Below are 15,684 nucleotides of genomic sequence, written 5' to 3'. Positions count from 1 at the left end.
AAAACAATGTGGAAAAAGTCTGATTAATTTCTGATGGCACTGTAAATACTCCTGTGAGGGTGTTTGCTGCGCAAACATGAAAATCGGGTCAAGAACATGCATGTGGGCATTCAGTACTTCTGTTGAACATATTGTAGAAGTGGCGGTATCAGTCATTAAATGTATATCAATTGTATAAAAGATGTGCTCCAATGTGTAATTTCCATGAATCTGTAAACTGCATCGCACTTCAGGTGTCTATCACTGTAGTGTTTACACACAGACAAACTTTGCAAAAGTTTTTTAATTCATCAACATTAATATAAAAAAGGTGTTCCTACACACACACCAATCAATTTTTGACATTGCAATGAGGATTGTTCTGAAAAAAAATTTAAAAGGCAGAATTTGGCTCATATCAGTGCATCAATGAAGACAATCAAGTTTGATTTGTGAGATTATTTCCTCTCATTGCAGTTAACACTGCTTCTCAGGTTGTAGCACCACAGTGGCTGTCAGCTCATACCCCTTTGTACTCATGTGCACAGTAACCTGTAAACAGAGGCTCAGCTGGTATACCACGCCTAGTAGAGCAAGAGAAGACAGAAGGGGGGGGGAAGAGAAAAGACAGGAAGAAAGAGAGGGTGTTACCACATTGTACAGTCATGGCCAAAAGCTTTGAGAATGACAAATGTACATTTTCAAAGTCTGCTGCCTCAGTTTGTATATACTCCAGAATGTTATGAAGAGTGATCATATTAATTGCAAAGTCCCTCGTTGCCATGCAAATGAACTGAATCCCCCCAAAAACATTTCCACTGCATTTCAGCCCTGCCACAAAAGGACCAGCTGACATGTGTTAACGAGAGAATCACTGACAAGTGTGAGTGTTGAGGAGGACAAGGCTGGAGATCACTCTGTAATGCTGATTGAGTTCAAATAACAGATGAAGCTTCAAAAGGAGGGTGGTGCTTGGAATCATTGTTTTTCCTCTGTCAAATATGGTTACCTACAAGGAAACATGTGCCGTCATCATTGCTTTGCACAAAAAGAGCTTCACAGGCAAGGATATTTCTGCGAGTAAGATTGCACCTAAATCAACCATTTATCGGATCATCAAAAACTTCAATGAGAGAGGTTGTGAAGAAGTCTTCAGGGCACCCAAGAAAGTCCAGCAAACGCCAGGACCATCTCCTAAAGTTGATTCAGCTGCAGGATCGGGGCACCACCAGTACAGAGCTTGCTCAGGAATGGCAGCAGGCAGGTGTGAGTGCATCTGCACACACAGTGAGGCAGACTTTTGGAGGATGGCCTGGTGTCAAGGGCAGCAAAGAAGCCACTTCTCTCCAGGAAAAACATCAGGGACAAACTGATATTCTGCAAAAGGTTAATTTCTCTGAATCCCCTTTCAGGTTTTTTTGGGCATCCTTCAAAAAGCTTTTCCAGAGAAGACAAGGTGAGAGCTACCATCAGTCCTGTGTCATGCCAACAGTAAAGCATCCTGAGACCATTCATGTGTGGGGTTGCTTCTCAGCCAAGGGAGTGGGCTCACTCACAATTTTGCCTAAGTCAACAGCCACGAATAAAGAATGGTACCAACATCCTTCGAGAGCAACTTCTTCCAACCATCCAGGAACAGTTTGGTGATGAACAACGCGTTTTCCAGCATGACGGAGCACCTTGCCATAAGGCAAAAGTGATAACTAAGCGACTCAGGGAACAAAATATTAATATTTTGGGTCCATGGCCAGGAAACTCCACAGACCTTAATCCCATTGAGGACTTGTGGTCAATCCTCAAGATGTGGGTGGACAAACAAAACCCCACAAATTCTGACAAACTCCAAGCATTGATTATGCAAGAATGGGCTGCCATCAGTCAGGATGTGGCCACGAAGTTATATGACAGCATGCCGGGGCAGATTGCAGAGGTTTTGAAAAAGGGTCAACACTACAAATATTGACTCTGCATCAACTTCATGTAATTGCCAATAAAAGCCTTGACACTTATGAAATGCTTGTAATTATACTTCAGTATTCCATAGTAACATCTGACAAAAATATCTAAAGACAATGAAGCAGCAAACTTTGTGGAAATTCATGTGTCATTCAAAACTTTTGGCCACAACTGTATACTTGAGTCAAGAGTTTTTTTGCCCCAATTCTTATAAGGGGGGTGCACCACATAATTAAATAGAACAGTACGTTTCTCTATGGGGGCGACTTACTGGACCATGCGACAGCGGTGCTGGATCAGACGACTATAAGCATCGTTTGTGTCTTTCACATCCTTGTCACTCCACAACCGCTCCCCCACAGCACTGGCACGGGGCCTGGGGATAGGAGAGAAACATCTTCACAGACTAACATTACAGACAGTGGATGGAGAGAAAAGGTATCCTCTAAGATCTTTTTTGAAACATTTGAGTTTGTCTGCAGCGTACCAGAGTCTGGGGGTCAGGTTGGTAGCGTCCACGTATTCCCCCCACAGACAGGCCTCTCCGCCGACTACCAGCTTCTTCTGAGCATCTGTGCCTGGGTTCACAGGGTCAAATGTAATTCAGGGGTCAGGAGGGAATCACATGGAAAAGTTTCCGTATGCCCATTTCTGCATTTAATCTTTAAATGATGTGAATGGAGTTATTCATTCTACTACTTCAGTCAACAGGGTTGCACAGAAATAAAAACGCATGACCATCGGATCACAAGACAGAAGTGGATGGCTTTTGGCACGGAAGGCGTTTTCCCTGTTCAGGCTCAGAGCAGGTGGGTTTGACCTTAGCGGACTCGTATGACACAGGTCTTAATTAATTAATTTAGAACAGCATGGTTAGGGCAAAGTCTTCCTTTATCACAAACAATAAAAGTCAATGTATTGGTCCTTGCTGCCCTAATGTAAATACAGTGAGGTATCGCGATAAGCGTCGCGACCTGTCGATGTAAAATATAAAACTCCAACCGTCATTTATTATTTTTTAAATCACACAGCAAAGAGTAGTATTTTTTTCAGAAATAAAGCATCTGCCTAAAGTGTCCAGATAGACACACACACACCATTAAAGTCCTGTGGGTCTGCCTTGTAAGCGGCCTGCCAGTCTTGGCCGTAGGAGATGCGGTTCAGGTACCAGGGTGTGGAGAGCAGGGCCTGGTAGCCTGATGCTGTGACCCTTGCCATCTCAGCCTGGTACTGCTGCTGGTTGCCTTTCCACACGTGGATTAGCGTGTCTGCCTTCAGCTACATACAGTAGACACACATCACATACTGTAGATACACATGCAACGTTTGATTGAGGAGTATCCTTAGTATTTAGGTGTAGTATTAGTACTACTAAGTGTAGAGTAGGGGGTGAAGAAACTTAAGAAAGAATATGCCACAGGAGAGCCCTCCATGGAGAAGCGTGCCTCGGTACATTCAAGACGCAAAACAACGTTGTAGAGAAGTGACAAATTGAAGCTGTCCCCTTGCAAGATGCTTCCAGTGAGGTGGTTTTCAACACATGGGTGTCTCTCTTTTCATGGTAGGGCATCGCAAAACAAAGTTTGAAGTTGTCTGGATTTGTAAGGTTTCACGTCAACTTCTTGCTTATAATGTTCAACATGTTACAGTGTTGCTGATCTTGAATGTACCCCGAAATAAGAGCAGCGCTGTGAAGCCATGAATCATGTACGCCAAGTGAACATGCAAGAGTTGTCAGGGCTAGTATCTGGAAAGCCAAACGCGCTGCAGCAAGCAACAATGGTCAAATCAAGACGTTCAATGTCCCAGTACAAACCACAAACAAGACAGCCATAGGCCTCAACCTAGACCAGAACCAAAATGAATACCAAGCAAAGGCAATGCACAGCCCTAACTGGTTTATCCAACAACAATCTCCATCTCTACCATGAACCAAAGCTGGATACAAAAAGTGTATGTCAGGTTTACCGTGCTGGTCTAAAATACAAACAAAAAAAACCTTCCAACAAGAACCATGTCACTGATACGCTCCGACTTTGGTCCAGAGAGCAGATGTTTCAATATGATACAGCAGTGCAATATTCAAGTGCAGACCTGTTGAATGAAGTCATTCAAATTTGAAGAATATTTTTGCATTTTAGTCCAAAACTCAGAGCTATTCCAGATCTCCTAGAACCCGGTCCTCTTCTTTTATGTTGTTAAACACTGATGAAGATTACATATTTTTTTATTAGGATCCCCATTAGCTGACGCCATAACGTCAGCTAATCTTACTGGGGTCCAACAAAAGGGAGGTGTCTGATGAAGATAAGATAACTGACCATTGAAGCTGAGTGGTTCGACCTTGTAGTACTTCTGCCAGTCCTGTCCGTAGCTAATGTAATCTAGGTACCAGGGGGCGGAGAGGATGGTGGTGAAGCCCGCCTCCGTCACCTTCTGAAGCTCCTCTTCAAACTTGTTCCCCATCCACACATGCACTACTGTGTTTGACTTCAGCTGCAAGTATTACACTGATATGTTACTCAGAAAGCATGTTTATTATTTGCAGCTGTGGTGGTCAGACATTGGTTTGAAATAATTTATTCTAATACTTTGAGCGCTAGCTTGAGTCTGCCTGGAGTGCCAGATGGGCGGGATTTGCAGTTCTGGGACTTTTCTATTGGCTTATTAAGCCAGGCAAGCTCAAACAGGCACAGAAATACATTTTTTCAGTATTTGAAACACAGGTCTGGTGGTGGTTAGGAGATCGTATTAGCTTTTACTTTGTTACTCTAACAGGGGAAAAATATATATATATGAGCCAAGCCATGAAGCCACATGCACTACTACGTATGTAAATACCAGGTAAGAAGTGAATAAGGTACAGTTAAAGTCGGAAGATTACATACACCTTAGCCAAATACATTTAAACTCTGTTTTTCACAATACCTGACATTTAATCCTAGTACAAATGCCCCGTCTTAGGTCAGTTAGGATCACCACTTTATTTTAAGAATGTGAAATGTCAGAATAATAGAGAGAATGATTTCATTCTTTCATCACATTCCCAGTGGGTCAGAAGTTTACATTTACTCAATTAGTATTTGGTAGCATTGCCTTTAAAATTGTTTAGCTTCCCACGATAAGTTGGCTGAATTTTGGCCCATTCTTCTTGACAGAGTTGGTGTAACTGAGCCAGGTTTGTAGGCCTCCTTGCTCACACACGCCTTTTCAGTTCTGCCCACAAATGTTCTATAGGATTGAGGTCAGGGCATTGTGATGACCACTCCAGTACCTTGACTTTGTTGTCCTTAAGCCATTTTGCCACAACTTTGGAAGCATGCTTGGGGTCATTGTCCATTTGGAAGACCCATTTGCAACCAAGCTTTAACTTCCTGACTGATGTCTTGAGATGTTGCTTCAATATATCCACATAATTTTACCTCTTCATGATGCCATCTATTTTATGAAGTGCACCAGTCCCTCCTGCAGCAAAGAACCCCCACAACATGATGCTGCCACGCCCGTGCTTCCCGGTTGGGATGGTGTTCTTCGGCTTGCAAGCCTCCCCCTTTTTCCTCCAAACATAACAATGGTTATTACGTGCCAAACAGCACTTTTTTTTTTTTTTTTTCATCAGAGGACATTTCTCCAAAAAGTATGATATTTGTCCCCTGTAAAGTGGCAAACCATAGTCTGGCTTTTTTAATGGCGGTTTTGGAGCAGTGGCTTCTTCCTTGCCGAGCAGCCTTTCAGGTTGTGTCGATAAAGGACTCATTTTACTGTGGATATAGATACTTTTGTACCGGTTTCCTCCAGCATCTTCACAAGGTCCTTTGTTGTTGTTCTGGGATTGATTTGCACCAAAGTGCGTTCATCTCTATGAGACAGAACGCATCTCCTTCCAGAGCGGTATGACAGCTGCATGGTCCCATGGTGTTTATACTTGCATACTATTGTTTGTACAGATGAACATGGTACCTTCAGGCATTTGGAAAATGCTCCCAAGGATGAACCAGACTTGTGGAGGTCTACAATTTTTTTTCCTGAGGTCTTGGCTGATTTCTTTTGATTTTCCCATAATGTCAAGCAAAGAGGCACTGAGTTTGAAGGTAGGCCTTGAAATACAATTGACTCAAATGATGTCAATTAGCCTATCAGAAGCTTCTAAAGCCATGACATCATTTTCCAAGCTGTTTAAAAGGCACAGTCAATTTAGTTTATGTACAATTCTGACCCACTGGAATTGTGATACAGTGAATTAAGAGAAATAAATCTGTCTTTAAACAATTGTTGGAAAAATTACGTGTCATGCACAAAGTAGATGTCCTAACCGACTTGCCAAAACTATAGTTTGTTAACAAGAAATGTGTGGAGTGGTTGAAAAACGAGTTTTAATGACTCCAACCTAAGTGTAAGTAACCTTCCGACTTCAATGATAACTGAATCATAGAAATATTAGAATTTCACTTCAGAAAATGGAGTCTGATTTCTAAATATCAGAGAGGCTGCTTTTCTCTCTGCCTGTGCTAATAAATGCTGCTGCTCTGTTACCTTAACTCCATTGTCAATCACCTCCTGCCAGATCATGTAGCCCTTGTTGGTAGTGGTGACGATATCCAAGAGCCTATCATGTGACAGAAAATAACCACATGATAATATGAATAATTCATCTTCGGACAATGGAGTGGGACATTTTTTAGAATATGCGGAAGTTAGTGGTTTTTTTTTTTTTTAGGTTGGCCGAATTACTTATTTGCTTCACTTTAAGGCCATGTCTAACTGAAGCCACACACCTCTGAATATAGAAAGACTCCAGCTTGCTGTAGTCCGTCCCAAAGCCTTGCTGCACCATGAACTTCTGGATGTCTGGGTTGGACTTCCTGTGGATCACAGAGGCAGAAAGTAGTGTTTTTATTGATGTGCTTGATGTTGGCGGAGACAGCCTACAGTACTGTTTTCATTTCCATTGACTGTCAAACAAGCCAGAGTCACATGGCTGTTGACAATTGTGGTCATATACTGTACCTTTGTAGTGGATAAGGAGTCTGTGGGACAGTTGGTGCTGAATATTTAGACTTTGATTAAGTAACGTTTGAAAGAAATATCTGCTAGGGTATCTGCTATCTGTTTCTCCCTGCTCAACATAGTTGTTATATGCACCGATTGCCAGTCACCCTGGATAAAAGTGTCTGCTAAATTACAATTATAAAATGTCCTTATAAGCCTCTCACCAGCAGCTGAAGTCAACCTCATCTCCTCCTAGATGGATGTAGGCATCGGGGAACACTGTGCTGACCTCCTTGAAGAACATGGCCATGAAGTCATAGGTGGTGTTGAGGATAGGGTTGACCGGTCCAAACGAGCCAGAGGGGCTGGCTCCAGAATAACAGGGGGTCAGTAGGTCCTTCTGGCCTGGAAAGGAGGCATGAGAGAGGAGCAGACAAAACCAATGCAATATCAGGTAGCTGCATATTTCACTTCAATTCGTACAAAAACATTATGCAAATGTGCATGTCTAAAAGGACAAAAGACTACCCTTACCCCCTAGAAATGAACCCCTTGATACAGCCAGAGGACTTTCATCTGAAATAACCCCTAAGTGACCCGACGCTCACCTTTGCCCCATGACTGAGTGTGTCCAGGGGTGTCAAACTCAGAGACGACACGAATGCCCCTGAGGCGAGCAAACTCAATGATCATCTTCACGTCAGAGGGCGTGTACACATGCGTGTACGGGTGGTATGCTCCCTGCAGAAAAAAAACGATACATCAAAACAAAAGCTGTCATACACAAAAGGGAATCATTATATACATATGGATATGCATTGAGTAGTTTAAACCTTTACAACGTTGAAATGACTGATTTGGTGTAAGCAATACAGTAATAGATCCACCAAGACCACAAGGCTTGTGACACTCCCACCATATACTTTTCAGCATTTTTTTTTTTGTTGTCATATGACCTTTGCCCATCTGGTCTTTTCAGGTGTGTGAAAGCTGTAGGTATAGCAGCTTAAATGGGACCAGGCTATTGATAACGTCTGCCTACCCACTCACCTGCTGGCTCAGCTGTGGGAAGGTACGGCTCATGTAGGGGAAGGAGGGGTCATCTACTATGTGCCAGTGGAACACATTGAATTTGTTCCACGCCATTGCTTCCTGTGTGTGGGTAAGGGGAGAATGAGGTTGATGATGACATTATGTTATGTAATGTTATGCCATTAATATACAAATTAATTTAACCATAACAACAACGTGAACTGAAATCAGAAATCACATGTATCGTCCTCTAACCAGATTGGCTAAGATGACTTTGATGGGCAGGAAGTGACGAGAGCTGTCCAATAAGAGGCCTCGATGTGTAAACCGTGGAAAGTCCTGGATCTCTGTCCTATTGATGCTTTTCTGTGAAAATAAAACAAAGAAATTTAAAATTATCCATTAAAAAAAATAGAAGTACCATTGAAATATTTCTACAATTTAATCAATTTAATGAATACTACTGAGGCAAAAACCACAATGTGGAATTGAAAATAGCTCGCTAAATTGCTGGGAACTGAATTGCCAAATGCGTTGATGCATTAGAATGACTTGGAATAGAGCTACTGTAAACCGGTAAGGTAGGCTACTTCCTCCATCATGTGACTTGTGTTCAGGCATGAGCGAGGCCTCCTTGTTTAACAAACTCTATTCATATGGCACTCATGTCAACTTACTGCTCCATATTCATCCTCATACACCAACTGGCTAAAAGTCTCCAGACCTGGTAATAAAAAGAGACACATAGACAATGATTAATCAACAGAATCACAGAACAACCACAACAGGATTGTAAACACATGCTTTACAACACACTAAACGTCTTGGATATGTATATAGTCTCAAATCTAATCAAATCAAAGTTGATTGTAATCTGCACAGGATACAGTGTAGTGTTGTAGACAGTACAATGAAATGCTAACTTGCAAGCTTTCCTCTCAGTACGTAGGTATGAATTACAACATTTCCTGTAGCTTTCAAGGTCAAGACACAAGATGCTATGCAACCACAGAAGTTGCACAAACGTTATGAAAACAAGTGAAACGTTATAACAATATAGGTATGTAAATAGAGGAAGGTCTCATAGGTGACCAAACTTCTTTCACGACTATAAACATAGCAAAAAAGTACGTGTGTCTAGCATAAAAGCCATGACCCCTACCTCTCAGCGCACCCCACACCTTGGGTGCTTTCAGCACAGCAACAGGAGAGTCCACCGAGAGTTCGTCTGTGGACAGGCAGCAGAAAGAAGACTGTCAATCCTATGGTTGTTCTTTAAAAGAAAAACAGTTCTGATAATGCCCACTGATTTAAATTGCATGCATATGTCACTGTTACCCATCTCAGTAAGTGGATGTTTCTTCTTTGATGAGTAAGTAAATGCATGTTAGTTTCTCTTTTTTAGTCTGGGGCCTTAAGACACAGCTAAGACCAAACTTGCACGTGTACTACTGGTGTGCATTCATGAAACAGTAGCCAAGTGTCTTAACAACAAAGATCCAATGGTCTTATGCCTACTGACCTATTATCTTCCAAGACATTCTAGGTAATCTTTCTCTGTCTACTGGGGGATAATACCTTCCTAAACACTGATGTAGGATGACGAGACCCGGGCCTCAATCCTACTGGGAAGGCCCCTCGACTATACTTGTAAAGACTCTGCTATTTGTATTTACCCTACTAGAGTCCCAACCTTGCAAACTTGGGTCTGAATTCAGAGGAAAAGCGCTGATCTCGGAGCAGGTCTCCCTGTACATATAATCCTATTCATTATGATCTAAAAGGGAAATCTGATCCTATATCAGCATACTCTGAGATGCTTTGTGAATACGGTACCTGGCTTAGAGCACCAACAAGGAAGACAAACATCATGCCAGGGCACTCACATGACTCATCAGATGTCACACTTGGGTAGCTGTCACACTCAGAGTCAGCTGATGTGATCCACACCTGTAACTCAGACACATCAGAGGCAAATGCCTTCTTTTTGTTTTGCCCTTGCATTCTGGAAATGGGGAATATGTATTCGTCATACCTGCAGGACAAGGAAGGAAGAACAAACCAGTTCACGTGACTATATGAAAAAACGGTGAATTTCTGTGCATAAAACACATTCAACAGTTATAGCTCTATTCAGCACACAACGTTTTTCATACAATTTAACTAAAACGTGAATGATTTCAAATCTTACAGAGCCAACGCCAAACAAACATTTACATTACAGTAGGCCTGTCTTTGAAAATACGTAGGCGGCTATTAATTCACAATCACATATTATACCTTCGATATGCATTTTGAAGAAGGCTGCAGCTCGCGCCGGAAGACGATTCTTTCGCGTCAACTATCTGGAAACTAACACCGCTGAGTTTGAATGCTACCGTTGACATTTGGACTTTCTGAGGCAACGGCCAGAGAGATCCATACTGAGAATCGCCCAGGGTAGGCTCCTCGACATCTTTATAACCATAATCTTGCGTTGCCCGGCAGACAACAACAGCAAGTAATAATGTTGTAAACTTCAGCGTCGCGACCATGATGTACAACTACTGTATTGCCAACTACCAGTCAGCTGACAACTGGCGAGACATATAATATAGCCTGGAGAGGGCGGGGCTTAGAATCAATGCGGAAATGTTAACTAACAAATCAGAACATTTCATAAAAATAAAAAAATTGAGCAAAAACCATAAAACAATATATAATGTGATGTATTCGTGAACGCATAGTGTAATTGTTTGTTAAATTCATATATGCATAAAACAATTTATTCTCGTTATTCCTGAGTTAAAAATGTCCTCAGTCAGATACCGAGGCTATTTATTGTAAATACTTACTAACTAATGTCGAGAATATCTGCAGAAACACACCACACCATGATTAGATATGTTAATTTTCATAATTGCTCTCATTCTCACCAGATGGACCGAAGACTTATTGCCACAGAAATAAATTAGGGAACAATAAGCAAATGGACAAAATACATAAGAAGCAGGTTGAAAGGTAGTCTTATGACAGTTCTTATGGTCACATATTATCGGCTGCCTAAACAAACAAATGCTCGATGTTCGGCTATAAAGATTTTTGACTCCTTGCTCTTTGAACTTTGCAGGCTCAACCCTCAAGCGTGGATTTTGTCCAGCAAGTGGCGTTGTTGTCATTTAAATAAGTGATTCACAAAATCATTGGTGATGATGAAGTTTCAAAGTTGTTTCCGTATCATTTAGTTTTTCATTCATCATCGATATCTCTTCATTCAAAGACTCAATCATGGACACTCTTAATGACAGTTGTGGCTGCTTTGCGTGATGTATAAGTGTCTACCTTCTTGCTGCTACCATGTTGTCATGTGTTGCTGCCTTGCTATGTTGTTGTCTTAGGTCTCTCTTTATGTAGTGGTGTGTTGTCTCTCTTGTCATGATGCGTGTTACTTATACGCATCATTATATCTATTTTTTTTTATTTTTAATCCCAGCCCGTCCCCGAGGAGGCCTTTTACCTTTTGGTAGGACATCATTGTAACTAAGAATTTGTTCTTAACTGACTTGCCTAGTTAAATAAAAAATAAAAAATAAATAAAATCTCCACATTTCACCATTTCTAACTTGATTTGGGAGAATTTGATCAGGCAAGATCTTTCTACAGTTAAGCTTTTTAAATGTTGCATGCCAAGTAATGTACAGTATATACATCTAAATCATATTGTGCTGTGGTGTCTGTACAATTTCACAAATATGAACTAATTTATGCTGTAAGGCCCAGGCATGCAAAATGTATATTCCACTTAAAGTAGCTGTCCAGTGTTTCAAGATTTCTATGAATTATGATCTATAACTATTTAAAATATGAGTGAAATGGTTTTCCTTCCCCAAAAATGTAATTATTCTAAAAGAGCCAATGCTAAACAAACATTATTTACAATGAACAATTCTGATATATTTCATATTTTCAATGATATGTACAATATTTAACTGTCTTAAACTTCTATTTTGTGTGTCTACGATATTGAAGTGTATCAACATCGACCTCTTGCAATATAATATGTTTGGAATATTACATTACTCCTGGATGCATACCCAGGTGTTTGTACTTTGATACTGATTATATGGTCCTGATTATATGGTCTTTCATTTTGCTTATAGAAAGAACTCTGATGGCCATTAACATAGTCTAAAATGTATTTGTTAGGACACTGCAGAATATTGCATCGCCTCATATTTTAATTTCTGATGCAAGGACATGTTCTTGTTTTCATGCTTGAGGGTTGATTCTACAAACTTCAAAGAGCAAGGTGTCTAAAGCAGTTTTTCTGTGTTTGAATGGTGTTGCCATACCCCAACAACAGTTTAGTTTATTAATTTGACCATTTAAAAAAAACAAGCACAGAGGATAACACACAATAAAGTCTGGGACTTATTTTCCGTTGTGGTCCTCTTGAGACAAGATGGCTATACAAAATCAAACACAGTATGGCAGTGAAATAATAAAACAAAAACATAAAAGAAGAACATCTATCTCATCATTCCACTTACATCATAGGGGTTATTCATATGGTCACAGAGGACATCAAACATATTTTTACTTTATTTTTAAAGCTGTCCAGAGAGGATGTTGTTTTTATAGGCAGAGGCAACTCATTCCATTCTGAGGCTCCAGTATACAAGAAAGTACTCTTCCCAGCATTACTCCTGAACCTGTATAAGCGCACATCAGCAACACCTCATCTGATGCTGTGATTGTGTGCATCCCTAACACGAGGAAAGAAATCACTTAAATATCTGGGCGCAGGACCATAAATACTCCTGTAAACCAAACCTAGTCTAATCTGGGACACACTAGCCTCAACAGGCAGCCAGTTTAGTTCCTGAAAGCAGCTCCTGCCTATGTGAGTACGTGGACTCACCTTCAATAGAATGGACTCACCCTGATCTTATTCTGGGCTATCTGGAGCTTCCTCTTCATAAGTTTAGATAAGCCCCCAAACCAGGAAGTACTAGCATAGTCAAAATGGCATTGAATGAGGGCAGTAGCTAGCACTTTCATGGAGTCCTTATCAAGCAGCTTGGGCTTTCTAACCAAAAACGTAGTCCTGGCATTAACCTTCCCTAGCACCTTATCACACCTCCCAAGCTTCCATCAAGGATACATCCCAAGTAGCTAACAGAGGTTTTAGTAGTCAGCACCTCACCCCCTAACTCCACTCTGATTTCAGACAACCTACACAATTTAGGTCTGGATCCAAAAATAATTGCTTCAGTTTTCCCTAAGTGCAGAGATAGCTTATTATCTCCAGGCTAATGTTAGTGAGCTCTGTGCTAAGTATACTCTCCAACATAGTTTTACTTTTGTGAGACACCAGAAGTGTAGAGTCATCCGCATAAAGAAAAAGACGGCAAGAACAAGCATCTTTCATATCAATTAATATATAATAAAAACAGCAGAGACCCAAGCACGCTTCTTTGCGGAATGCCACAACTCATTGGTTTTGCCTGAAACAGTGAACCATTAACCTCTACTACTTGCTCCCTTCCTGATAAATAGGACTTTATCCAGCCTAGAGGGATACTGCTTAACCCCAGTGGCTCCAGTTTGGAGATTAGGAGACAGTGGTTAGCTGTATCAAAGGCCTTCTGTAGGTCAAGCAGTACCATTCCACAGAGATTTCCCTCGTCAATCTCTTTACTGATGAAGTCAGTCAAGTAAAGTAGACATGAATCAGTGGAGTATGTTTTTCTAAAACCCGACTGAAAATCATACATTAGACCCTGTTTGTTAACATATTCATACATTTGCTCATGTACAATTCTCTCTAGGATCTTTGATGTTACACAGAGGATAAATACAGGCCTATAATTCCCAGGGTCAGATTTGATCCCCTTCTTATACAGCGGTATAACTTTAGCTTGTTTCATGTCCCTGGGAAAGGTGCCTTGTTCAAGAGAGAGATTAACAATATGCTTAATACAAGGGCCAATTTGCTCAGCAGAATCTATTAGAAACCTTGCAGGAATATTATCCAGGCCTGTGGCTTTGGAGCATTTAAGCTCTGCCAGCATACTGACTATTTTGACTGTTGCTACCTTTGCAAAAGAGAAAGAGTTTGGCTGAGCCCCTAACTCTACATAATACTTCTTGGTGTGGGTGAATACTGGTCCATAAAAAATATGAATGACAAGTAAACAGCTGATTGGCCAGCTCAGCCAATGAGATGTCTACAAAAAACATGATGTTCATTATTTATGAGGAAATAGCAGCATTATTTTTAACATCTGTTTGAGATACAAGTTTGAGGTGGGGGTTTTGAAGAGTTTATTTTCTAATTTATGCTTTGGCCACAAATACAAATATAGGACAAGTCAACAACATTATTTGGGAGTTAACAGATTATAAACTTTTAAGAGTGAGATTTTCACGGGACACTTACCCACCCCCCAACCCCAAACCACCTTCTGCGGTTATGCACAGGTTTGGAGTGCATTCAGTCAAAGAGAGGCCTTATATGAAAAAAAGCGTTATTCTTATCGTCCTCACCGTATACACCTTTGATATGTGCCTACGGTAATTAAATTTATCCGTATGGAATTCTTGCCATTATTTTATATTTGCTGCTATGTGCAAAGGACCCAACCAAAGATCGACATAGCAAAGTGCAGGTGAATATTTGCAATCCCACGCCTGTGCTAATCTTTCATGAACAGATTCAGTGTGTTAAATTGAGGAGCTGACCAATTACACAAGACTTCAATTCTGGGTTAACCGAGATTACACCTGTGCTGGAGTGGCTATTAGGAATGTATGATGGCACAAACCACTAGGTCCTGCATACAAAATGTTGATGATGAAACGCATCAATAAATACTCCATGAGGAAGTTATAAAAAATGTATGGAAATGGACTTCCTGGAATTCAAATGAAGCCTCATGTAAATAATATCTGGTGCATTTTATCCAGTAGAATATGATGCAAAAAATATAAGCACATAAAAGCCTACATTACAGAGTGTATAGAGCTGTCCCAAGAATGTACTGTTAAGGAGTGTAGCCGACCCTTAACATCCAAGGACCTTACTTGTTACTGTTCAGAAACAAACAGGTCCTGGAAGCCAAAACAGCCAAATACTCCATCTAAACATGAATTGATTCTAAGTTATGGTTCTAGAAACATAAAGCCCTCTTCTTTCATATAACATCCAAATAATTTCACAAATGCTAAATATACACATACTCTGTTTCAACTTGCTTTAACAGCAACCAAAAGTATTTTTCAGTTACAACACGTTTTTTTTTTATTCTTTCTTGCAGATATGAAGGTTAATAAGCTCCAAATGTTTCTAAAAACGTGTCTCAAACAACTCTTATAAATGTTAAGAAAGAGCTTCGGTTCAGCGTTGGATGTGGAATGAGCCCATGCTTACGATTGGAGCAATGAGAAGTGCTAGTATAGCCCTACTCATGGATCACGATCCAATTCGTCTGTCAAACTTCCGTTTGTAATAAAGTTCTGCAGATGAGTAAATATTCACACTCTTGGATGTGAGTCGGCAGTTGGGCTCTCTCCCTGGCTTTCACACTAGTTTACTGTTTTATTACCTCCACCTTGCCTTCTGATCAGGTCTTGCGTTCTCAATCCATCGCCTCCACCTCTGCTGCTGCTTGGTTCCCACCACAACACTAGGCTATTTTGCATAACCCTCCCACTCGCTTCTTCGAAACGAGGACGGTCCTCCCCCTT

The 15,684-nt window shown here is 40.8% G+C and overlaps 1 protein-coding gene across 4 annotated transcripts; it reads right to left on the bottom strand.

Annotated features, from left to right (window-relative positions):
* Positions 1–265: 265 nt before the first annotated feature.
* On the bottom strand, positions 266–15,653 carry LOC118385380 (beta-hexosaminidase subunit beta-like). 4 transcript variants are annotated; one of them, XM_035772489.2, is made up of 14 exons: positions 15,543–15,653; positions 9,843–9,991; positions 9,119–9,184; positions 8,634–8,680; positions 8,212–8,322; positions 7,975–8,076; positions 7,533–7,665; positions 7,149–7,329; positions 6,711–6,797; positions 6,469–6,541; positions 3,033–3,213; positions 2,423–2,513; positions 2,207–2,311; positions 266–563 (listed from the first exon to the last, which is right to left on the bottom strand). In XM_035772489.2, the coding sequence occupies exons 2-14, from the start codon at positions 9,958–9,960 to the stop codon at positions 500–502; spliced, it is 1,359 nt and encodes a 452-aa protein (XP_035628382.1). In that variant the 5' UTR covers positions 9,961–9,991; positions 15,543–15,653; the 3' UTR covers positions 266–499. The 4 variants fall into 4 exon arrangements, 3 of the variants coding, with proteins under 3 accessions (XP_035628382.1, XP_035628380.1, XP_035628381.1); XM_035772487.2 differs by lacking the exon at positions 15,543–15,653 and adding an exon at positions 10,237–10,554; XM_035772488.2 differs by lacking the exons at positions 3,033–3,213; positions 15,543–15,653 and adding exons at positions 4,257–4,431; positions 10,237–10,551.
* Between the last annotated feature and the right edge of the window lie 31 nt (positions 15,654–15,684).

The sequence above is a fragment of the Oncorhynchus keta genome, chromosome 6 (assembly GCF_023373465.1).
Source record: "Oncorhynchus keta strain PuntledgeMale-10-30-2019 chromosome 6, Oket_V2, whole genome shotgun sequence".
Lineage (NCBI taxonomy): Eukaryota > Metazoa > Chordata > Actinopteri > Salmoniformes > Salmonidae > Oncorhynchus > Oncorhynchus keta.
This window is presented reverse-complemented; position numbering and strand designations above follow the sequence as displayed.

Coding starts and splice junctions, on each gene's coding strand:
- LOC118385380 (XM_035772487.2), bottom strand. CDS start 10,490: ATGGTCGCGACGCTGAAGTTTACAACATTATTACTTGCTGTTGTTGTC. Junction 9,185..9,842: donor TGTGACATCTGATGAGTCAT/GTGAGTGCCCTG, acceptor GCCTGTCCACAG/ACGAACTCTCGGTGGACTCT. Junction 6,798..7,148: donor GAGGTTGACTTCAGCTGCTG/GTGAGAGGCTTA, acceptor TGTGATCCACAG/GAAGTCCAACCCAGACATCC.